This window comes from Alosa alosa, chromosome 5 (genome assembly GCF_017589495.1).
Source record: "Alosa alosa isolate M-15738 ecotype Scorff River chromosome 5, AALO_Geno_1.1, whole genome shotgun sequence".
NCBI lineage: Eukaryota > Metazoa > Chordata > Actinopteri > Clupeiformes > Clupeidae > Alosa > Alosa alosa.
In genome coordinates, this window is record NC_063193.1 from 12,920,894 (window position 1) to 12,945,893 (window position 25,000).

A 25,000-nucleotide genomic window follows, 5' to 3' on the forward strand; every position below is an offset into this window, starting at 1 on the left:
CTGTGTAGGCATCTGCGTCTGCTGTGTAACCGCACCTTAACTGTGTCCTCTGTTTTACTGTGTGCGTGTGTGTGTGTGTGTGTGTGTGCGTAGCCACAGAGGGCCGTGAGACCCAGGTGGAGGAGAGCAGCGAGTCCGAGGGCGAGGAACAGAGCATCAGCGCTGCCGGCAGCAACGGCGAGCCCAAGCCCAGTCCCGCCCACAACAACCACGCCGCTCCCGCCCCTGCCCCCAACACCCGGCCCCAACGGCCCGCACCCCGGGCCACGGCCTCCTGGTCAATGGACAGCAGCTCGGAGGACTCGCGCCGCTGGTCCGACACGCTCAGCATCGACGAGAAGGACGGCTTTGTCTTCGTCAACTACTCCGAGGGCCAGGGGCAGGGGCAAGGCAGGCCAGGGCAGCCCCCACACCCCCCACACCCCAACCCCCATCCCCACCCCCACCACCACCCCGGTCAGAGCGCCGTGCCACAGCCCCTGCAGCCCAGCACCATGGAGGCCCGGCCCTACAACAAGCTCAGGCCAGGTACCACTCACACTGGCCACCACACATCCCAACCTACATAGCACACCTAAACACAAACACACATGACCGTGTTAGGGGAAGTAGGTGTTACCAGTTACCACACATTAAATGTTGTTTGGCCATAAATTAAATGTTGTTTTGGCAACAAATTTAGCACAAATTAAATTTTGTTTTGGCTTTTTGAATAAGAAAATTGACGGGTCTTTGAGAGCGATATCCACATTAGATCTGTAGTTGACTCTCTTTAAAATTTGAGAATGCTACAATGCTTAGTAATACTGTGTGGGTATTACCACGTAGCAATTTAGCTCATCACTGCTGTCGTGTTAGCACCTTGTTGTGCATCAGTTAATACCAGAGGTGAAAAAAAGTATGAAAATATTGTACTGTATTGTATTGGATAAAGTACCAATACCTTGATGAAATATTACTCAAGTACAAGTTAAAATACCGATCTGAAAATGTACTCAAGTAAAAGTAAAAAGTAGTTCATTCAAAATGTACTTTAAGTAAAAGTTACTTAGTTAGTTGGGTTTTTTTTTTTTTTTTTTTGGGGGGGGGGGGGGGGGGTGAGTGGGTACCAGAACAACCAGTTTTACCAGAGACTTTCTAATGAGGAGATACAGCACTCAAAAAATCCTCCATAGTAATGCATGGGGTTAGTTTGTAATGTATATGTGTTGTCTACACATATCACAACCCTTCCGCGGCAAAACGTTGACGTGAATACATTGAGCCAATCATGTGGTGTGTTGTAAAATACATTGAGCCAATCATGTGGTGTGCTGTGAAGACATTGTGCCAATCATCTGTTGTGATCTCGCTGCTGGAGCAAGATTGGTGTCGCGTGAAGCCTTACGCTACCGCATTTCTGCGAAATAGATGCACGATAAGTGCCCAAAAGAATGTTGCAATATGGCCGTCGAGTGGAGGTACTTGCCTGATAAGGATGTTGAGAAATGGAGATCTATGTGAAAAATCACCGGAGTTCTCCTTTAAGTTTGAGCAGTAGTTGATTTTCAAAGTTAGTTGCACTCATCCTTGGGTCGCTTTGCAGTGAACAGTAATCCAGCACAACTGAAAAGCCCCTCACAGGCAGCTGAGGCAGGCAGGCCAATGTTGAGTTGCAGAGAGTTTTTTTTTATATTTGGAAACAAGCAGAAGGTTCAGCAGACTAAAGGGCGTCGAACTGGGGGGGGGGGTGGGAAGTATAGGGCAATGGAGGAGAGGGCCCTTGAAAAGTGGAATACAGGGGGCACAACATTTTCATCAGGCATTAGTAATAACTCAGGTATTACTAGCTTGTAGCTTCACTCACATCCATCTGGGACCTCTTCCATTGAGAGTGATTTCTGCAACCGACTTTATGGTTCAGCCAATCAGGACGCAGGGCGGGAGTTTCATAGATGTGACATAGCGTAGAAGCGACTGTGAGACTGTTATTAGCGTCCGCGGGTTGGCTTCGATGTGAGTGGTTGAAGTAGCACGTCAATAGATGACGGACAAGTGGCTTATTCAATCATATGCAAGCATTTTTTGATTAGGCCCAGCCTTCTGAAGCAACACTTCAATGGATCGGTTCCAGATGGATGAGTGGAGCTAGGCGGAGCGAAATTCATCTGGCTAGGGTCAGGTTAATGTCTTTCTCCAAGAAAGCCAAGTCAGGTTACTAAAAACAAAGGCCAAAACAGGAAAAAGAGAGACATCAAAATGAGGGGAAACAACTGCTAATGAACTTCTTTCCAAAGAAAGGTGAGCACAAACGTCAAAACACGAAATCCCATGGTGTTTGCTTGAATATCTCCGCAATCATTGGTGCTAAAACGAACTGAGACAACCCATTGGAATAGCGGAAAATACACTTTCACAGGTTAGGCTAATCTGATGCATCTCGTGATCCAGCTCCATCTCCATCACTTTCAGAAAGACTGCATGGCGTCAGCTTGATTCATGTCGTGTTGTAGGCTACATGCTGATCATTATCACTAGGCAAGTGGTTTAGGGCGCAATTTTTTTTTCTCTCCCTTTCTGTTTTCGTTAGTCTTAACTTTTTTTTTTACTCAAGTAATGGATGGGATTTTTGATGTAGCGAAGTATAATACTTCACTCAAAAAGTAATCAAGTAAAATTTAAAATACCGATTTTATAAACTACTTAAAAAATACAAAATACACAGAAAAACTACTCAATACAGTAACGAGTAAATGTATTTAGTTACTTTCCACCTCTGGTTAATACATAGCAGTAAGTTTGTAACCCTTTTTGAAATCTCCTGCAGACTTTGTAGCGTACCTGTCAACACTCCCGTTTTTCCCGGGTTCTCCCGTATTTCAAGGTCATCTCCCAGCACCCTCCCGTTTTGTTATTTCTCCCGGAAAACTCCCGTAATTTGCATGGCCATCAAACTTCATTTTAAAATAATTTATGCGTTCAGGTTGCCAGATTGTGTATGAAATACACCCTACACATACACGATCACTTAGTTTCAATTTCAACCGTTTTGTCATAGGCTAAAACCTGGCAACCCAAAACCCAAATAAGGAAGCGGGTGCCAACTGCGCAGCCTGAGTCTCGTCGTAAGCAAGCGGGCTAGATGAATGGCCTACTCCAGAACTAGCTGTTGTGAAATTGTTGGGAATTTAATTGATTAACATATCACATAAACTGTTATTGAGTGTTGTTGATACACTGAACTTGTTCCCTCGGAACCAAATCTGACAGCAAGCAGCTTTGGAGTTTTGGAAGTAGGCTGCAGGCAGGCAGCTGGTGGATACATAATGCGTAAGGTAAAAGCAACGACCGAAAATTCGGTGTTGAAACACGTGTTAAATGAAACGTATTAAATATGCAAACACAGATCCGGTATAAACACTGACCCCCACCCCCACCCGAAAAAAAATCTCCCGTTTTTGGAAAGCTAAATGTTGACAGGTATGCTTTGTAGTTGAGTTTTTGTATTGTTTGACAATGGCAGCAAAATTATGCTTGAATAAACCACAAATGGATTTGAAACTAATGTTCCTGAAAATGCTAAATACCTGTCCGGGTGAGTCTGCTCATCCAGAAGGGAACAGGGCGACTTTTCCATTTATTGATTCATTATGCTTTTGTATAGAGTGACTGGCAGTTCACTGGGCCCATGCATATGCATGGCAATGTAATGGCTCCCCGGGCAATTCAAATTTCCCACAGCGTAGTTGACAGCGTTCGCTTCTCGGCAGATGTGCTGACAGGCTCTTATTGAACTGTTGATCAAAGCCCGGAGAAGTCCAAAAAGCGACCGTCCTTGCATTATTATGAGACTTGGCAGAAACCCAAGTGGTGCTAGTGATGGGTTGGGACACCCCACTGAGCTAACGGTCTGTCTCCAGCATCTTCAATCAGAGATTTTACAGGACCTCATGTCTGCCATTTCAACAGTCCATCGGTATTTCATCATATGGAGTCCCACTGGAGTTCACAAGACTCATTTTGTTTTTGTTATATTGTTATATTCATGTGATGAAAAGCATCCACAGGTAGACAATATATATAAAATAAACGGTAACACTTTACTTGACAGTATGGACACAAGAGTGACATGACACTGTCATGAACACATGACACTGTCATGACACATGAACCCTAACCCTAATCCTAACTCTAACTTGTTATGACAAAAACCGAATGTCACTTAATAACAGAAGCGTTATGTCATAAACGTTTATGACTTGTTTATGACCTGTTCATGACATGTTCATGACAGTGTCATGTCACTTTTTTTTAAGTATATTTTTGGGCTTTTTATGCCTTTAATGTGACAGGACAGTAGAGAATGACAGGAAGTGAGTGGGAGAGAGTCGGGGTGGGATCCGGAAATGACCACGGGGCGGAATCGAACCCGGGTCGCCGGCGTACAGTACAGTGCAGGTGCCCCAGCCAGTTGCGCCAGCCAGTTGCGTCTTATGTCGATACTGTCAAGTAAAGTGTAACTGAATGAATAAACAGGTAAATAATCGACCTGAGAGTGAATGAATGCGGAGGTATTGAGTTTGAGCTCTTCTGTACGACTATATTACTATGTGTGTGTGTGTGCCGTTGTGCTCATGGGTTGAGTGTTGTGGTGGTGCTGAGAGTGCAATGGGTGGGAGCTGCTTGTGTGTGCGCGTGCCAGCGCTTGTTTGGTATCTGACCGGTAGCCGCTGCGCTCTTTCTCTGTGTGTCCTCTGACGACAGGCTACAGATGGGAGCGACAGCTGGTGTTCCGGAGCAAGCTCACTATGCACACCGCCTTCGACCGCAAGGACAATGCCCACCCGGCGGAGATCACTGCGCTCGCCATCTCAAAGTAGGTGGTGTGTGTGTCTGTGGCTGTGTGTGTGTGTGAGACCAGAGAGATATGGAGATGTTAAGAAGAATAGAATCCCAGTGTCTCTCTCTGTGTTAAATGTGCTTTTGGTATCTAGTTAAGTATGGGTGATGAGTATGGCACGGGTGAGGACAGACTTATTCTTGTTTGAGAATGTCACTCAGAGAGACTGTGAGTGAGTGAGAGTGTGTGTGTGTGTGTGTGTGTGTGTGTGTGATAAACAGAGTGACGGCATAAACCAAATGTCCTCGGGGACCGCGTGTAAATGTGATTTTGCTCCAAGGGCATCCATCACTCTGGTGTGTATTTATTAAATTGTCACGCTGGCTGGAGGAGGCTGCCACTGCCACGCCACGAGCTCTGCAGCAGCATCTGCTCACGACAGGACCAGGACCACACTCACCTGATGACTAACAGCTCCATCTGCCCCTCTGTCTCTGTGTGTGTGTGTGTGTGTGTGTGTGTGTACGTGCGTTGCGTGCATGCATGCGTGTGTGAGAGAGAGAGAGAGAGGTTGCATGTTGTCCAGCAGTTATGTGAGTGGGTGGGGGTGTAAGGGCATTTGTGTGAGCTGTCATCTACAGCAAGTTCCTGGAGAGAGTGTGTGTGTCTGTGTGCGTGTGTGTGTGTGTATGTGGGATCGTCTTCTTTGTCCTGGGGATGCATGTGAACTCTAGATGAGGTATACACATGGGTGCTCACATGCTAATGCCTCTGTGTGTGTGTATGTGTATGTGAAGACATAGGCCTCGTGTGTGTACATATGTGATTATGTGCGCTCTCATCTTCCTCCTCTCTTTCTTCCTCCTCCTCCTCGCGCTGCTCAGGGACCACAGCAAGATCCTGGTGGGTGACGGGCGCGGGCGCGTCTTCAGCTGGTCGGTGAGCGAGCAGCCAGGCCGCTCGGCCGCCGACCACTGGGTGAAGGACGAGCAGGTGGACAGCTGCTCCGGCTGCACCGTCCGCTTCTCCCTCACCGAGAGACGCCACCACTGCAGAAACTGCGGACAGCTCTTCTGCCAGAAGTAAGAAACATGCATTAATCAATTATGTGGAAGACTAACATTTATACTACCGGTATGTACTTTGAATGAGGGTAAGCAAGTAGAGCAAAGTAGGTGTTATGAATTAATCATGATTCAAATCCTTCAGCTATATGTACCATTATACAAAAAGAAACACATACACATGTTGCCCCGGCATGTGATGCTCTAGGACATATTAATGGTGTAGTCCTCATTTCTGGTGCCCTCATCATGCCCCAAGTACACGGCTATAGAGACTAGATTCTGTTGTTTTTTTTAATAATTAAAGGCATTCTCATCATTTTCTATTCATCCATCACTGAAGATGCTTACACAACCCAGGATCCGTGCCATGGAGCCAAAAGTTCCTCATCCCTTGGAAAAGCATCAGGTCTGCTTGACTCCTGGGAAATGTAGGACTGGCTTTGTGATGAGTAGTCTAGCAGGACTGTTTCACCTGCTCTCCAACAAACTCCGCCTGAGGCCTGGAAGGCTAGTATTCCACCCCCAGGTGGACAGCCAAGGGGAAGTCGTATGAAACAGGGCCTATTAGTCTAGTCTAGTGCATACCATAACCCGCGGTTCAGGTATAACAGTCAGCTCTTGTAGCAAGGGTAGAAAAAGTAGCGTTCTGGTGTGTTAGTATGTGGCTTGTACTCTCTAGTACGGGAACACAGAGGTAAATATGTACTGTTTCTAGTAGTAAAACAGAGGTAATGTCCTGTGCTGCTTATTGTGTTTAGTGTGCAAGCATACATGTATAAGCATCTATTGTCTGAATTCAGTCCATGTGGAGGTGCTATAGTAAAGCAGTAGGATAAAGTGCAGCTTTAGTCTGGAGTTGGAATTGCCCACAGGAGAGGTGGTGATGTAGTGCTTGGGCTGTAGTTGAGGAAATGTGATTGTCTAGACCTGGAGTGCTGCTGATGCAAGAAAAGCAGTAGGCCAGCAAAGGCAGTAGTGCTGGACTAGCAGTAGGAACTGTAGTGACCCCCCCATAAATTGCAGCTTGCTCCGGCCCTCGTCTGGCCCTGATCCAGCCCAGACAAGGCTGCTGTCTAGAGATGATGAGTGCTCTCTCTCTCCTCCACCCCCAGATATTGTGCAGCAAAGCCAGCAATCAGTGGTGTCTAGTATACATCTGTCCGAATTGCACTTGCTGTATTTGGGCAATGAAACTATCCAATGCAGCAGTGTAAGCAAAATGCATTACTCGATGGGCAGGGTTTTTTTACACGTTATGTGAGCTGGACATAAGTCAGTTAAACGCAAGTATAAAGCAGATGAAAGGTCAATAATACTAGTAAACACTTCTGCTTTGGGAATTAACACAGGCAAAGGATGCACAATCTGACCAGTGGTGTGTATATCAAATTGCTGTTCCCAAATGTATTACACAAAGACCGGTGGCACTTATTTTTTTTTTTTTTTACAAAAGATTTATGTCCTAATGCTCCCAAGTCAATGTTGAAGTAATCTCGACATTGAAGTGTGCTAATGCTTGAGCATTGAAGCAGAAGTTGAGTAGGTGAGGCGATGTGTCAGCTGCAGTCCAGGGCCTCATGCCTGCTGTCTCTTCCTCCCTCCCCTCCCTAGGTGCAGCCGCTTCCAGTCAGAGATCAAGCGGCTGAAGATCTCGTCCCCGGTGCGTGTGTGCCAGAACTGTTACTACAACCTGCAACACGAGCGCAACTCCGAGGACGGCTGCAAGAACTAGACGTCCCCTCGGCTGCCTCCTCTTCCACGTCTCCCCGCCTCTTCCTCATCCTTTCTCTTGTCACGCCCCATCACCCGTCACTCATGGCCAACTATCCCCTCGTCCAGGACCTGCCAGCCAGCACGCTCTGGCCTGCCCCCCCCTTATCTGTGTGTGTGTGTGTGTGTGAGACCATGTGGACAGTACCAATGTAGAACAAGAGGGGATTAGTGACATTCAGCGTGTCATGTATATGAGGAAGTTTAAGAAAGGCAGTGATTGGGCTTTGTGGGCTTTTTTTTTTTTTGTATTATTATCTGATTCTGTTGCGGTCAACGAGATGTCCTTTAAGAATCCTTGTTTTTCCATGTGGTCACGTTTTAGATTTTAGATGTCCTGTGCGGTATGCCTCGCAAAGTGAGAAACACCTGTTAATAGTGTAAATAATTACAATGGCCTTTTTAACTAGAACAGGAAAAACTGAGAAAAAAATGAATTATTGAAAGGAAATAAAAACACAGTCATTGCCTGTAACATTGCATTATAACAAGCCACTCCTGGTGTTAAAACAAATACAAAAAAAAAAAAACACAAAACAAAAAAAGATTGTGTTTTAGCCAGTGTCACTAGTCACAGAGGTCCCAGTGGGGATAATATTGGGGACGATGAATGTTATAAATGTTTGTGGGTTGACATTACTAGCGTGTCTAGTTATGCAAATACTTACTTCTTTTGTTTACAAAGTTTTTTGTTTATTTCGATGTGTTGCCCACAGTATCACACAGTTGCCATTCCAATGGAAATCGCAGTCACAAGTTTCCGAACTTCATTTGCCAAACTGCTGGTTCATCACTCCGTGTCATGTATTTGAAAGGTCTATTTGTAGAACCATGTTTTTCAGAACCACATTTTGTTGTCCTTGTGCGCCACTTTTAGTTCCCAAGCCATTAATCAACAGTGACTGAATAATATATGTATGTATGTATGTTCTGTATGTATGTATTTTTTAAGAATCATTGTTTGTATGTTGTATATCATAGCATACCTGATATTGTCAAGACGCTACATGTGTGACACTGTGCAGTGAGATGAATATCATGTGTCTGTAACAATACACAAAGAGGGAAAAGGATCGTTGATCATGTGTATGTAGAGTATGAGATGTGATTTTGTTTGTTTGTTTTTTCTTGGGTCCTCTGAATGTTTCATTATATTTCACCAGACAACTGGGTAGAATAGGTCAGAGCTTTGCTTCTAGGCTAACAAGGGATTTTTACATGGAAGATTGTTTTTGTTAATTTCTCCTCTAATTAATTTAGAACTGGATTTTTTTAATCACAGTCAACATTGCTCAGTGTTATACTTTCTTCCCCCATTTCCCTTTCTGTTCAGTGATGCCAGGGACTAGTGGGTCCTTGTCAGAGACCAAGTCCAGTGCAACAACAAGTCATTGAACCCCAGTGTAGATACTGCTGTCCAGTCATGTAAGCAATAGATTATGTGGAATTATTTCTGAAAATATTGCATGATGGGAAATTTCCTTGCTTAGAAGTCACACTTGTAGCATGTAACTTGACTGATATGTCATGGCATTAGAAAAGGGATCTCACGCATTTCACTTTAGTGTCTCGTCATGGTTACATACGAGACATAACGTTGTCAATTAAATCTATTTTTTCCTGTTGCCTGCCTGTCGATATGTCAAATTCTCCTCCCTCCCTCAATAGAGTGTCCTTTGTTGGTGGTACTGTGGGCAATACCAAACAGAAGTGCTGCTTTAATAACTAGAAAGATTCTTTCTTTCTTTTTTTTCCTTTTTCTTTATGTCCCTCTTGACACGTCTGACACACACATCACTTTAATGAGCTGTTACACAAGTGCAGTAGGTTCACTGTCAATACACAGAAAACGTTCACCCTAAGATCTGCCATATGATATGCACTCATTGTTATTATCATCATTGCTATGATCGTTATTATTCAAATAGGTAATGACGATATCCTTACACATTAATGTACTGTATCTAGAGTGCAATCATAAATAACATCGAGCTGTTAAGGCTTGCTGTTTGCAAGCAGCTTCAAAGCCAGGTGGCTATATCAATCTGAACTGTTTTTGCACCTTCACGTGTACAAAAATGTCAAGGAAATCATATTTTATTGAATGCATTTCTTTTTTTTATGTTAGCGGGCTATCATTTTAAAGGGTGCGTTTCTTTCCAGTGAGAGACAAACTGTACAGAGTATTTATGCAATTATACTTTTTCTCTTTTTTTAAATTGTTATTCTGAATTATGAATTCTTGTAATTTCAGCAAGTTTGGTTACTTGTTGCATGTCTAACACAGCTGACTTTATGTGTCAGTGCATTGTACATGTTTGGCATTACGAATTATGATTTCATGTTTTTAGTTTTCTCCTTTTGTTTTCCTGTGGCTCATATTACTGGCATTATCTAAGTAGTTCTGCACCCAGAGAGAGATGTGTATGTGCAACTGCATAAAGAACCGAGATGGAAGAGCCTTGTCTCTCAGCAGACTTTTGTACTCCGCTTGGGGACTTACAAGACCGGATCAAATCCACATAGGGGGTTCTTTTTTCATTTTCGGTGGTCTCGTGTTAGACTGCATTACTACGGTGTCTAGTGTGCAATCTGTGGTAGATGAATGTTCATTGTATATTTGTGTTCAAGTACAGCTGCAAGAAAATTCTTAGAAATAACCCCTAAAACATGTTACTGATAATGCAATAGATCTGGTACTCATTTTTTATTTTCTTTTTTTTTATTTAATTTTTGATTAAATCCTTGCTGTTTTCCACCGAAAGCTTTGCCTTTTGTTTTCTTGTAAAAACTCTTAATCAAACACACACACACACACACACACTATTATAATCACCATCAGGCGCAAACTATTGTTAATAAGTAGTGAAAGGAAGAGGAAATTGTTGTACAGGAAATTACTGACAGTAGGCCTAGCCTATCATGGGATACACGACTAACTGCTAATATAGGAACAGAAATGATATTACTGATGTGTACCTAATGAAAACCATGAGACTGCTCCTCTTGCTGGTCAGTGTTGGTATGTAGGAAAATAAATTAGTTTTTGATTCAACTCTGGAATTACATCATGATAAAAATCAATTATGTTCGCCGCCTACCGATATTTTTTTCAGTAGCTTTTGGTTTGTTTGCTTTCCAAATGTGTGGTTCAAACTCTTTAATGCTGTAAGGGGGTGCGACTTGAACAATGTGGTAGACAAAGTGTTTATTTTAGATAGTTTAGTGTCTCTAAGACTAAGAGGCATTAAATATTCGAATCTATCACGTGTAAATAAAACAACGTCGACAGGCAGGCCCATATGCAGGATAGACCTAGTCCGTAGTAGCCCATTGTAACTGTAGTGCAATGGTGATAATGCTGAAACCAATAAATCCTTATCAACAATTCTCCGTCCCTTACCATGCCTCCCTCCCATTATTGTGCCTCCCTCCCTCCCTCCTCCCTCCGCGGGAGTGTCGCTGTGGCGCCTGTCACCGCAGAGCGGAGCCGTGTTTCGCTGCCTGCTGCTCTCGGTTGAGTCAGAACGAAGGAGAGAGAAGGATAGGCTGCTTGCCCACCGCAGCACCAACTAGACAACCCAAGAACTGCGGGTATAAACAAATGCACGCATTATCTTGGCGGATGACTGGAGGGCTATCTTAACGCGTTAATTAGGCGTTTTCAATTGGCAGGCGGTCTGACTGCTCATTTAGATTAGTCACAAGTTAAATTTGGGCGGATTACGACGACTGACATTTATTTCAAAACCAGCTTGTGTTGCTTTGGAGTTTTCCATGTATTGTGAGTGAAACAGTGAAGAAATGACGGAGCTGCGAAAGAGGGGAGGAGGCGGAGACCCTGACAGCACAGAAAACATCAGTGACAAGGTACGAATACCGCAATTCTAATTCTGGACCGAATCTTGGCTTGATAGGCGACTGATCTGAACAGACGTAGCGCACAGTAAAGGACGCTCCATCCAGTTCTCGTATTCGCGAGGCTAGGCTAACTGTTGTACCACAGTAGCTACTAAGTTATTGTGTCACGAAATGTTAACAGTTGCTCAGAGTTGTCATTTTTTCTGGAGTGAACAAAAGGTGGTTAGAATATACAGTGCCGTCGGTTCTATTTCGCATAATTGTGAAATGTCCTTGTGCACTCACAGTAACTTAGTTCAGCAGTGATGAGCTATTTATGTCAATACTCGTCCTGGCCATAGCAAAGCTAGCATAAGCTGTGCATTACGCTAACGTTGGTTAGCCAGTGTCAGGTCAGTGGAACCATCCGCCTGTCGCCCATTTCAACCAACAGTCATTCATATTTTTTAATCGTGATACTGAAGCTTTTGGACCATGACGCGGACAGAACTTGTCTTGCCTGTTCATCTTCCTGATGACGTGCTGCCGCAGGTGGAAGGTTGCCTTCCTTGCAAAATAACAACCGAACGGCATACCTACTTTCAACCTAGCCCAGACTAATAATTAGCTATGCAGGTCATCTGACACCTACAGTAGCGTTTAGTTGGATGATGACTAGTTCGTTTTTGTGTAAACTATGGCACTAATTGAATGGCATAGCATTCACTAGTTTGTTAAGGATGGACTGAAAGTATTTGATTTTCAGAATCAATGATCAGAATGTATGATTGCTCCTGAAGACGTAAATAAACAAACCCATGCAGAGCACTCATTCAGTGTGGACAATGGGCTGTCTAGTCCGATTCATTTTTATAGCATGTGTTTATTTTAGGGTTACGTTAAATTCGTGTCAAGATGTGGATGACAAACCTCACAGCATAGCATACCGAGAATTCCTTGTTTAACACTGCCTCAAAACACCCACAAGCCCACTGAAACGTCTTTCATTGTTATAGGCCCTAATTTGTCACAAATCCATGCAGCATGATGTTTGCATTTAATGTAGTTATTTTAACTTTTTCTGAAGATTACTTACTAGAGTGCTACAGTACAAAGAGTACTGTAAGATCCTACTGTACAGATTTCTGAACTTGTCAGTGCTACACAGCTGACTTTGACAACATAGGTTTTGATAATCAAAGTTTGACCCCATAAGGTTTTGATAACCAAAGCTTTCAATAGGTGCTGAGCAGACCACATTTAGGTTGAAATTCCATTTTAATAAGAAGCTAGGATTTAGAGACTCGTATTTGGCTTTAGCAGTAGTGGTCTTGCTACTGACCAGCATTGGCAGCCAGGCATCTATTTTAAATTACATTACAGCTCCTGCCGAGGGTAGACCATAGGGCTGATAGTTATTTTGTGGTTTAATTTCCTTCTTGTAGACCACTGAGCATGTTTATTCATGTGCATTATTCCAACAGAATGCCTCAGTGCATCAGCCATTGTTAAGAATCATTTGCTGCTGCCTCGTTGTGTTTAATCTGACCAAACAGCAGCAGTAGCTATACTGGAGGCCTCTTCAGATGAGAAGTGGACCTCTTTATAGAACGAGAGGAGGAGAGGGAGAGAGAGAGCCGGGGAGGCATCGGCCCACATCTGCAGCCTTCTGCTGTACACAAACAAACCCCTTTCATGCTTAATCAACATTTTAATTAAGTAGGCCTAGGTTACCACTTGTGACAAGAGTTCCCAAATAGCAGGAGGCCATAGGGGACCCGGGCAATGTGACTGCAGGGTCTGAAGGCTTGTGACTTTCTAAATGACTTTGTGTGTGCTGTGCAGCCATCACGAAAAGCAAAGTTAGAGAGAGGGAGAGGGTGGGAGAGAGAAAGTGGGCTTATGTCCACGGGGACCTCATGAAAATATAATATGCTGCCTTTTTTCCCAGAATCACCGCAAATTAGTTTACTCATGGATGAAGCCAGAGGAGGCTGCCATGGATAATAAGTGTGAGCCTTTACCCAGAGGGATGTTTGGTGTGTGTAGGACCACAGTCCATACTGTGCAAAGTATAATAATAAAACTGAGATTAGCAGTTGTAGCACAGGTTTTCCTCTGTTTTACCCTCAGCACCTCAAGCACCTCACAGGTTGCACTGCTGTCTCCTGTTCATGGTATTTGCTGTCTTTGTTAATGAAAAGGGTTTCATTTGAAGGTACCCAGTGCAGGTTATGGGTGATGGCACAGGCATTCACCTCAACACAAGGTTACTGTCTACACTTATTTGTATTCAGGAAATTGAGTCATTGAAGTGAATGAAAGACAGTTGGAAGTGTGTGTGTGTGTGTGTGTGTGTGTGTGTGTGTGTTGTGAGTGTGAGCGTGTGAGAGAGAGAAAACTGGGTTTTATTCCCTTCCCCTCCTTGCTACCTCATTCACACCGTCCATCCATGAACACCTGAAGCACGTCTCACCTTTGTCTCCCCTGGTGTAGCTCATCAAGGTCCCCTGGGTCATAGTATTGAAAGGGTGGCCAGGGGATGAAGGCATAAGAGACAAGAGCTTGTTTGTAAAGAAACAGGTTTCAGTGCTGTGTCTGAAGCGCCTGCGTCTTGTCCTTAGTCATGCAGAGACTGGATGCATTGAAATATAACAGAAGAACAGTAAAACTACCAGTTAAAAATGGGGATCATGCATGCTAACCACAAACAGGAAGGAGTTACAAAAAATGCTGAACAGCACACATGGATATAGAAAAGGCATGTAAAAATTCTTTGAATGGGAAATGATATGTTATTATTGGTCCAAATAAGCAGTGTTATTACTTCATAATAATTAAATCCAAAGGTAACTGCGATCTCAGCAGCATCCAGGTCTCCTTTATTACCTGCTCTTCTTCTCTGCTCTATTATTAATGGCTCCATTTTGCCACATTAATCAGGCAAAACCTATGGTGATAACGACGTGTGAATAGCCTACTGCATAACTCATTTACCTGTGTGTTTGTGTGTGTGTGTGTTGTGTGTGTGTGTGTGTGTGTGTGTGTGTGTGTGTGTTTGTTTGTTTGTTTGTGCCCGCGCACACATACTGGTGTGTGTATTTTTTAACCTGAGCCATTCGGCGTGTGCCTGAGCTAGCTTTCCACTGGGGAAGGCATGAAGTTCCATTTAACCGAGTGAGCGATTTGTGAACCACCACGCTAATCAGCCTCTTCGGCCCTGGCCGCCTCCCCGTGACACTACCATTAAAGAGAGGCTGTGACCGCCGTCAGGACCAGCTTCCGTCCGGTCCTGCCACATTACTGACCAGGTCATTGCAGCGCCATAAACCAGTAGAACAGCAGAGCTGATTTATGGGGCATTGTGCCGGTACTGCAGCACGTGGTTGTAAATTAGAATAAAGCATCATGAGTAGACTGAAGTGATCAGGGCATTGACTTCTTTTTTAAGAATGTGTTGGGCGTGCTTGTGAATGGGTTGTGTTTGTGTGTGCGTAGGATATTTGTAGGCACATGAACTGCCTTAACTTGTGTGTTCAGTCAGTTCAGAGTGTGTACAGTCCACGTAAACATCCATGTACGTGTACGCATACCACTATGGGAGTGTGTGTGTGTGTGTGTGTGTGTGTGTGTGTGTGTGTGTGTGTGTGTGTGTGTGTGTGTGTGTGTGTGTGTGTGTGTGTGTGTGTGTGTGTGTGTGTGTGAACGCAAAGCCAGCTCAGGGAGGGGCAGGACAGGTTCTCTCCTCAGGGAGGAGATTAGCCTAGTCTCATTTATGGAGCATCTGATCACCCAGCCAGGCTGCCTGCTTATCCACTCCCAACCCCCTACACTACACTACACTGTACACACACACACACACACACACACACACACACACTTAGGCCTGAGCCTAAGTTACCACAGACACATAGGTGCTTTTACATGCTTTTACAGGTTGATCTAGTGGGCAAGCGGCGGCACCAGTAGCCCAGGCCTGCCCGGCGCGGCGCACCCGTAATCAGGCCTGCCAGCTGCTCTGATGGTGGACTGCCAGCTGAGACCCCAGAGGGCATCGCCTCTCTGCTCTCTGAGCCGGAAGGAATCTCCCATTGTGTGTTGTGTTTAGTGGATGTGTCGTGTTCAGTGTGTGTGTGTGTGTGTGTGTGTGTGTGTGGGAGAGAGAGAGGGAGAGAGAGAGAACAGCAGCAGCGCTACTACCCTGTTGATTGTAAATCTATACTTTTCAGAGAGAAGCATTTCTTCTTATTTTGCCTACTTGTTGCAGATGTAGGCATACTTAAATTGTCATTCATTCTATCTTACATGTAGATGTTTGTATCCTAAATGTAGATGTACAAAAAATAACACTTGACATGACTTTTTCAACAGTCATCCTTTTTAATAGTCATCCTATTTATCTGCAAGGAATATCTGCAGAAATGTCAATAATACAAATTTTAAGCTATTATCTGCCGATACCGAAGTCCTATCGATAATAACATGCATCCCTAGCTACTGCCCTGTAGTTAACCAAGGAGGCATTTGTGTGTGCTTCTGTGCATTCTATGTGTTTAGCAGGCTAAAAGCCCAGTTCTTGTGCTCGCTGTCCCATTGTCCTTCATCGACCTGCAGAGCCGTGACCTTTCAGCTCAGCACAGTCGACCTTGGGGGTCACAGCAGGCTTGACCTTTCCATCCAGCCTGGCTTCAGTCAGGTTCATCTCTCACCCGCAAGAGCACCTGAGAGCATTGCTGCACAGTCCTAAAAGCAGCCTACACAGTGTGGGCGTAGGCACTCAAACCAGCACCAAGCTCAGAGGGACAAGCCCTGAATCTGTCTCATCCCAAACAGATTTCTATGTTCTTTTTTTCGTTTTTGTAACCAAGGTCATTGGCGTTGTGTGTGGTGGTGTGTTGTGAAAGTGGCAACAGTAAGAGCAAACTGCTTCCTGTAGAAGTGATGACTGGGGGAGACACCCCGGCACATTTCTCACCTTACACACACACACACACACACACACACACACACACACACACACACACACACACACACACACACACACACACACAAACACACACACAGCTCCAGAGGGGGAATCTATTACACCTGCAACAGGGCAGAGAGAGAGAGAGAGAGAGAGAGAGAGAGAGAGAATGAGAGAACAATATAGACCAGCCAAATATTGATGATCTTTCAACATTTTGTCTTCAAATTGTTAAACAAATGTCACTCTTTTGATTTCCCAGGCTTGATGTGAAATTAATCCACTATATCCACATATAGCCAAGCCACTAAAAACATACCCTGACTGCAAGGTGGGACTGAGCGTGTGGTTGTCGTCAGTGTGGGTAATGGGTGCTACGGTGTAAGTCTGTGTTGTTGACTATGAGCTAAGGGTACTGTAGTTCATGACACATTCTGCAACACAGCCTGTCAGAAGATGACATACCCTCTGCCTTGGAAAATATGAGTCATCGCTGGCCCTGTTTTTGCTCATTTTTAGTGTGTGTGATGTTGCGTGTGTATGTGTGTGTGTGTGCTTGTGTGTGTTTGTGTGTCTGTGTGTCTGTGTGCTTGTTTGTGTAGGGATTAGGCAAGGGAGAAGAGGGAATGCATCTGCTGTTGTCCAGTGTCATCACCCAGAGACATTGCTGCATTCTTAAATTACCATGATTCACCAAATCCCTATGATGATGAGTTTGATGACTAGACACTGACAAACAAGATGGGTGTGTGTGTGTGTGTTGTGTGTGTGTGTGTGTGTGTGTGTGTGTGTGTGTGTGTGTGTCCGTGTGCGTGTGCGCGCTACTGGGTGTGTTTACATCTCCCTCATTGGTGTGGGTGCACATATGAACCTACACGCACACACACACACACACATCTTTCTCTCTCTCTCTCTCTCTCACACACTCAAGCTAGGGTCAGCGGTACATTTCCATCAGGAGGACAGGGCTGTTGCCATCCTAACTATCCCCTTCATTAAAAACTTAAAGGCAGGCTACTCTTACCATTGGGCTCGAGCTGAACCCCGCATAGGGACAAGACACACACACACACACACACACACACACACACACACACTGTCCCTTACACCCGCCTTGAAGCCTGCCTCCTGCCTCGCTCCCAATTACCTCCCCATCAGAGCTAATTAAAGCTTCAGACCCTAAGCCCTGACCTTTTTTACACGTTTTTCCCTCGTCTGCTTGGAGTCTTTTTGTCTTTTTTTGGCCGGTTTCTGGGCCTCGTCTCTGGACTGCTGCGTGCCTGCCTTATTTAGCCAGGGCTTTGGGGTTTTGGGGGAGAACAAGAAGCCCATGAAAGGGCAGGAGTGTGCCGGATGACCGGCGCTGGTGACCGGCGGAGCTTTTTCAACCGCAAACAGAAGTCCAGACGAACGTTTTTGGTGTGTATGTGTATGTGTGTGTGAGTGTTGATAGTGTATGTGTGTGTTAGTGTGTATGTGTGGTGGGGGTGGGGGGTAGATGGCCGCTGCAATCCCCCACCAAGGTGAGCAGGGCCTTCTGGCTCTTTCTCTACTAATACAGTCAGCCAGGGCCAAGCATTTCCTGAAATCACAGTTGTTATGTGTTACAAGCATGATAACTACAGAGAAATGACAAGTCAGTTTTGTTCTCACATCAGATCAGTCTTTGCACAATAGTGCATGTGGTGAACGGCACCCTGACCACCAGTGTCGACAGACTCTACTACTCCAGAGCCGCTGAGAGGAGATAGCCGAGTGGTTAGTGCTGCTGTCACGTAAAAGGAGATCGGAAACACCAAGCACTTGGTGGCAACATGCTGGACACTTAGTGCCCACTTAGTGGGCTTTCATGCAGGGGGCTCAGTAACAGCCTGAGTTGTCTCATCGAATTACATACATGTCAAGGAACTGAAAAAAGTTTTCTACAATTAAATAGAAAAAGACGTATTGCTGATCTACTAGGTCTAGGAGAGTGTGTGTTTGTTTGTCTGTTTGCTTGTTTTGGTCATCGGCCATCTAGAAGTGCATGGCAGCTTTTCTATTACAAAGGTTGGGCCACGCTCAACATGGCGTGTTATTGTTGACCATCCCCTGCATCCCAGTGTTTGCCTGTCTCTCTTTCTGTGTGTGTGTGTGTGTGTGTGTGTGTGTACGTGTGTGACATCACTGCTTTCCTGGCAGGGTCTCTCTGGTGGATTTGCTCAGATTAGCCGATTAATTAAAGCATAAGACATCATCAGCAGTAAAGAACCCCCCAGTTTCTCATGGTGGTTTCATCAGACCTGTTGAGGAAGTGTGTGGGATGGCCCAGGGCCAGGCCAGAATATAATTCTTTCAATGCCTTCATTCAGGGAACTGATGGGCTGTAAACTGGGGCCCCCTCCACCGTGTCATCTCAGCTTTATGGCAGCATTCTCTTTCTGCTGATGCATCATCTGCTCAGAGGCGTGAAGGAGCAGGACAGAGAAGGAAAATAACGGCTCTCCTCCTCCACTCACTCCTTCAGTCCTGCTCCCCTCTCCTCCTCCACTCACTCCTTCAGTCCTGCTCCCCTCTCCTCCTCCACGCACCACTTCACCAAGGTGTTCTATTCTATTTTATTTTATTATATTCTATTCTATTTTATTCTATTTTATTCTATTCTATTTTATTCTATTTTATTCTATTCTATTCTATCCTACATTCTATTCTATTCTATTCTATTCTATTTTATTCTATTCTATTCTATACTATTCTACATTCTATTCTATACTATTCTCTATTCTATTCTATACTATTCTACATTCTATTCTATTCTATTCTATTCTATTCTAGTCTGATCTCTTTATTCCTCTTCTCTCGTTTCCCATCCCCTCATATCATCTCGCTCTCTTCTCTTCTCCCCTCTTCTTCACTTCCTGGTCTGTGTTGTTGTTCCCTCCCTCTTGTCAGTAGCTTTGAACTTTGCCCTACTATATACCGTGGTAGCGAACTTTCGATGACATTGATTTTTTTTTTTTTTTTTTCATCTGGTATTTACATGCAGTTTGCTTTAAAGTGCCCTATAATAAGCTCATTATGTGTGAGTGTGTGTGTGTGAGAGAGAAAGATAGAGAGTGAGAGAGACACACACACACACACACACACACACACACACACACACACACACACACACACACACACACACTGTGTGTGTATGCCTGTGTGTGTGCAGTGGATGTTGTCTACCTCTGCATTTGGCTGTAAAATCAGTGCTGATGTTTCTACAAACAGCACGTCATAGCAGGCAAAAAAGAACCATAGAGCTTGCAGGCTCTTACATTACATATTTACTCAGCTACTGCAATAGCTGCATTGCATTGCATTGAGAAAACCTTCCTAGCATGCTAATATCTTTTGACTATTATCAGTGACGTCATGATTCAAGATTCAATATATTTATTTGTCACATACATTTATACAAAGTACAATATATGAAAGAAAGCTTTTTAAAATGGTTGGTCTAACACAGACCACAGAACAGCCTAGATGGCTTATGGGAAGGACAGCTGAATGTCCCATTACAAAATACCATCAAAATGAATTTATGAACTCAAGATCACATGCCAGACTTCACATGCCAGTTGTCATCGAAAACATCTTTGAAAAAGTAATTTTCTGTGTACTGTTGCTTTAACAGTTGACACAGCACTGAACTCCCATCCATCCCTTTGGTCCTTCATTTCCGTTGTATAATGTCCATCTTTGTAAGCGTAAGTGACCTGTTCACTAGAGACTAAGTGTGGTCTTCGCACATAAGGGTCATTGCAGTGCTGAAGTAGGAGAATGACATAAATTCAGGGTCATCTTTCAACGCTGTGCTGAGGCTCTTGAGCAATGCGCCTGATTTCATTCGGCTCGACGGGTTCTAGACTTACACGCAGTCCTTCCCAACCACACACGCACACACAGACACACACACACACACACACACACACAGACTGACAGCCTAAACATGTTTTTGTCTCTGGCTGAGGTCAAGCTGTCAGAAGACTCAGGCGGCTCGTTCTTATGTGTGGCAATAATTAATGTCCTTGAGACATGTTTTAAACATGGAATAGTGTGTCTCTTCCATGTTTGTGTGTGTGTGTGTGTGCTTGTGTGCATTTCAGTGTGTGTGTGTATGTGTGATTGTGCTCATATGTGTGTATACATATATGTGTGTGTGTGTGTGTGTGTATTGTTTGTGTGTGTGTTTGTGTGTATTGTTTGTGTGTGTGTTTGTGCTCATATGTGTGCAATGAGCATGCCTATTTATGCGTATGTGTGTGAGTGTGTGTTGTGCTCCTACATGAGTATTCATATTTGTGTGTGTGTGTGTGTGTGTGCTGCAGGAGACAGATGGAGAAGACAGACTGGGTTTGGGTGCAGAGGGAGAAGGGGACGGGGAGGGCGACTCCAAGGCTGACACTCCAGACGTGCCCCCCTCCGTAGACAACACTCCACAGTGTCTCAACAAGGCCCTAGGGGGCCTGTCGTCCAGGTAGGACACCCAACAGCATCACATTTACCAACGCTGGATCTTTACCATCTCTCTCTATACCTATGTTCTATCTATACCATCTCTATACGCATGTTCTGTCTATACCATCTCTATACCTATGTTCTATATATACCATCTCTCTCTACTACCTCTGTTCTGTCTATACCATCTCTATCTACTGTTCTATCTATACCATCACTATATCTATACCATTTATATACCTATGTTCTACCTATACCATCTCTATCTACTGTTCTATCTATATCATTTCTATATCTATACCATTTCTATACCTATGTTCTATCTATACCATCTCTATATCTATACCATTTTCTATACCTATGTTCTATCTTATACCATTTCTATACCTATGTTCTATCTATACCATCTCTATCTACTACCCTACTACCTATGTCCTGTCTATACCTTTTCTATACCTATGTTCTATCTATACCATCTCTATATCTATACCATTTCTTCTTTACCTATGTTCTATCTATACCATCTCTATCTACTACCCTACTACCTATGTCCTGTCTATGCCTTCTCTATACCTATGTTCTATCTATACCATCTCTGTCTACTACCTATGTTCTATCTATACCATCTCTATCTACTACCTACAGTATGTTCTATTTATACCATCTCTATACCTATGTTCTATCTATACCATCTCTGTCTACTACCTATGTTCTATCTATGTGGCCAACTATTCGATGTTTGGTGTATTCTACAGTATACCGTCATGTGTACTCACTGTACTTGCATGCCAGAGTTATGGTGTGTGTTGAGTGTTTATTTCTCATATTCCCAGGAAGGGAAAAAAAGGTCCTTATGGAGAGATGATACTGTAGCTTTGTAGTAGGATAAACTAGGATCAGAAACAACTCCACCATGAACAAAAGGCACAGAGCATTTAGTTGTTGTGACGGTGTTTAGTTGTGTGACAGTGACTACACCTGCGCTGATGTGGTTTTGTATATAGACATGTAAAATACACGCAGATGGAACATTGACTGACTGTGTGTCGTCGCAGCAGAGCATGTGCCGTAGATAACTTTTGCATAAATGGTAATATGCCGTATCAAGAACCGTCCCTCACAATGCACCTCACACTGCCTTCATCCCAGATAGTAGTTTGGCGACTACCTCACTGACGAAGAGGAGCCAGTGTGTGTGTGTGTGTGTGTGTGTATTGTTTATGTTTGTGTGTATCACAATGCACCTCACACTTCCTTCATTCCAGCTAGTGTGTTGGCAAATACCTCACTGACAAGGAGGAGCGTGCCAGTAGTTCCCAGTGGTATTTATACTCAAACAGGGTTCTCCTTAAGAAACACCAGCCATCTGGCCCCCCATTCAGAGAGTATCTATTAACAGCTCCAGTCCCCACGCCAGAGAGAGGCCACAGGCTCTTATTACAGCCTGATCACCTTGCCATTAACTCCATGAATGGCCCGTTACTCATTATTAGTGTCCAGTCATGGAGCCTATTTATGGTTATTTACCAACTGGCAAAAGCATCTTTATGGCGTAAGCTACAAACAGTGAACTACTCTCTCTCTCTCTCGGTAGATTTTCTAGACAACGATGCTGTGTGTGGTTATTAGCTATGCAGATGAGCAGGAGCTTGACCAATAGGGTGCTGGTGTGGATGGCATGGGGGTGGGATTAGAGGGGATCTCCGCCATGGCGGCTCTAATCCGCATGGGCTTTGCTGCTTTATGGTTGGGATTTGCTGCGACTGTGGGGCCCATGGAGCTGGCCTGTGCTGAAAGGACACGCGCTGTTGTGGAGGTTTTTGCCATGACTCTGCACCTCCCATTGACAAATTACCACCCGCTGTTTGCATTTTGCGTGTGTGTGTGTGTGTTTGTGGTTTGTGAGAGAAAGAGAGGGAGAGAAATATGGAAAATCGGTTTGTGTGTGTGCTTTTGAAATCCCTTCTGGTGTCATCTCAACCCCTACCCGTGAGGTTGTGATTTTTCACATAGCCTCTCATAGTTATGACAAAAGTCCCATTGTATCACACAATTAGTTTGGGAGCTAGTACCTCTTTTTTGAGTCTTAAAAACTCTCCTAAATTACAAAAAAATTGTCATCTTACAGTTAATCCTGTGTAACAGTCTTTTAACTTTGTGTGTGTGTATGTGTGTGTGTGTGTGTGTGTGTGTGTGTGTGTGTGTGTGTGTGTGTGTGTGTGTTTCTCAACAGATGGAAGAACTGGTGGATACGAGGGATTTTATCATTAACAATGATCTCAGGCTTTTTCCTCATCATTTACCTGGGGCCCATTATGCTTATAGTGGTGGTAAGTGCACACACAGGCTTTCTCTGTTGTTGTCTCCCCCCTCTGCTCAGCTTAACTTGTATTCAAACTACCTCTGTTTTTTTTTCCTCGAGCTCTCACATAGCAACCTGAGCAGGCTATTTTTAACAAGCTCTCTCCCTTGGCTCATGTTCGTAGAGGGAGAGGGGGAGAGGGGGAGAGGGAGGGAGAGGAAGAGACGTTCCTGGGGAATTCACTGGCCATGCGATGCTTCGGTATCAGAGCCAAAAACAAATCAGTGATACTTCCTACACAGGACCCAGTGACCCTCTTAACTTCAGAGTTATTCTAGCCAGCAACATAGCGAGATCATCGAGTGTAGGGACTATATTGCCGAAGGACTGGTCAATTCATACCTTGCATATGCCATGAGGAAACATCTTTTGAATAGTCATCTTTTGAGTAGACATAATTTTCATGTGAAAGAGCAATGAATGAAAAGCATGTTTTGTGGGTTGTTTCTAACAGTTCTAAAACTCTTTGTATCCTGTAGGTCATGAGCGTGCAAATCAAGTGCTTCCAGGAAATCATCCACATTGGCTACAGAGTTTACCATTCCTACGAACTCCCCTGGTTCAGAACACTGAGCTGGTGTGTACAATATCACCGACACAAATCCTATCTTCTCTCTCTCTCTCTCTCTCTCTCTCTCTCTCCCTTGTCTATCTCCCTGGTCACCTATGCACACAGATAAACCACCACAGCAGTAGGCTGTTTTGAGCAAAGTGCGTGATGTGTTGGACCTGAGAGGAAAGTGCAGTGCAAGCCACAGAGGTAGAGCTTATAGCCCCCTTTTGAACTGCATTTCCTCTGACAAAAAAAAGTTTTAAAGTCGACATTTTAGAGAGCATTACGCTAAAGTCTGATTCATTTTCATTTCAAAGTATCTGCGTTGGTTTCAACTGGAAACGCTCTAGGAACAAATTGAAAGGGTCTATAGAAGGCCTGTGCTACTCCTAGCAGTGCTGCTGGGAAAAGACACTGTTTCTCTACTTTGAAGTTCAGATCTTTAGGTTAACTTCTACTTTGAAGTTCAGATACTTTAGGTTAACCTTTATCACATACATAACACATAACATGTTTACATTGGATTCATAGAGGCTTTTGGACCAAAACACAGCTACCAGCATGTTCATAATCTTGAAAAGTCCTTGAAAAGTCTTTCCTTGAAAGTGAAACCCTTATACCATTTTCTCTCTCCCTCTCTCTGTCTCTCTATCTTTCTGTTTTCTCCTATCCCACTCTTCTCCCCTCTCTTCCTGTGCTCTCTTGTGTCTTTCTCTCTCTCCCTCCTCTCTCTGTCCTGCAGGTATTTCTTGATCTGTGTGAACTACTTCTTCTATGGGGAGACAGTGGCTGATTACTTTGGGGCACTAGTGCAGAGAGAGGAGCCTCTGCAGTTCCTGGTGCGCTATCACCGCTTCATCTCCTTTGCACTGTACCTGGCAGGTGAGTCACACACACACACACATATACACACGGACACACATTCACACATACACACACACACACACACACACACACACACACACACACACACACACACACACACACACACACCTTTGGCCATTAGTGTTGCACCCCCATCAACATCAAGTTAATGAGCAACCACAGAAGAACTGGGTCTTGCATTTCCAACTATAGTGACTAACACTAGGGTTAACACACCCACTCGCCCAAATGCAATGCAAACAAGAGCAGGCTAATA

General features: G+C 44.2%; 2 protein-coding genes across 2 annotated transcripts in view; both read left to right on the forward strand.

Annotated features, from left to right (window-relative positions):
* Positions 1–10,420, forward strand: part of wdfy3 (WD repeat and FYVE domain containing 3) — a 96,927-nt gene extending 86,507 nt beyond the window's left edge. Inside the window, 4 exon segments of the mRNA XM_048243446.1 lie at positions 94–528; positions 4,744–4,855; positions 5,704–5,901; positions 7,498–10,420. Coding sequence (XP_048099403.1) covers positions 94–528; positions 4,744–4,855; positions 5,704–5,901; positions 7,498–7,618 — 866 coding nt within the window. The 3' untranslated portion in view covers positions 7,619–10,420.
* Positions 10,421–11,148: 728 nt separating this feature from the next.
* cds1 (CDP-diacylglycerol synthase (phosphatidate cytidylyltransferase) 1) overlaps positions 11,149–25,000 on the forward strand; it is a 22,978-nt gene continuing 9,126 nt past the window's right edge. The window contains exons 1-5 of the mRNA XM_048243098.1: positions 11,149–11,526; positions 20,815–20,963; positions 23,178–23,274; positions 23,786–23,883; positions 24,602–24,741. Coding sequence (XP_048099055.1) covers positions 11,461–11,526; positions 20,815–20,963; positions 23,178–23,274; positions 23,786–23,883; positions 24,602–24,741 — 550 coding nt within the window. The 5' untranslated portion in view covers positions 11,149–11,460. The remainder of the gene's footprint in view (positions 11,527–20,814; positions 20,964–23,177; positions 23,275–23,785; positions 23,884–24,601; positions 24,742–25,000) is intronic.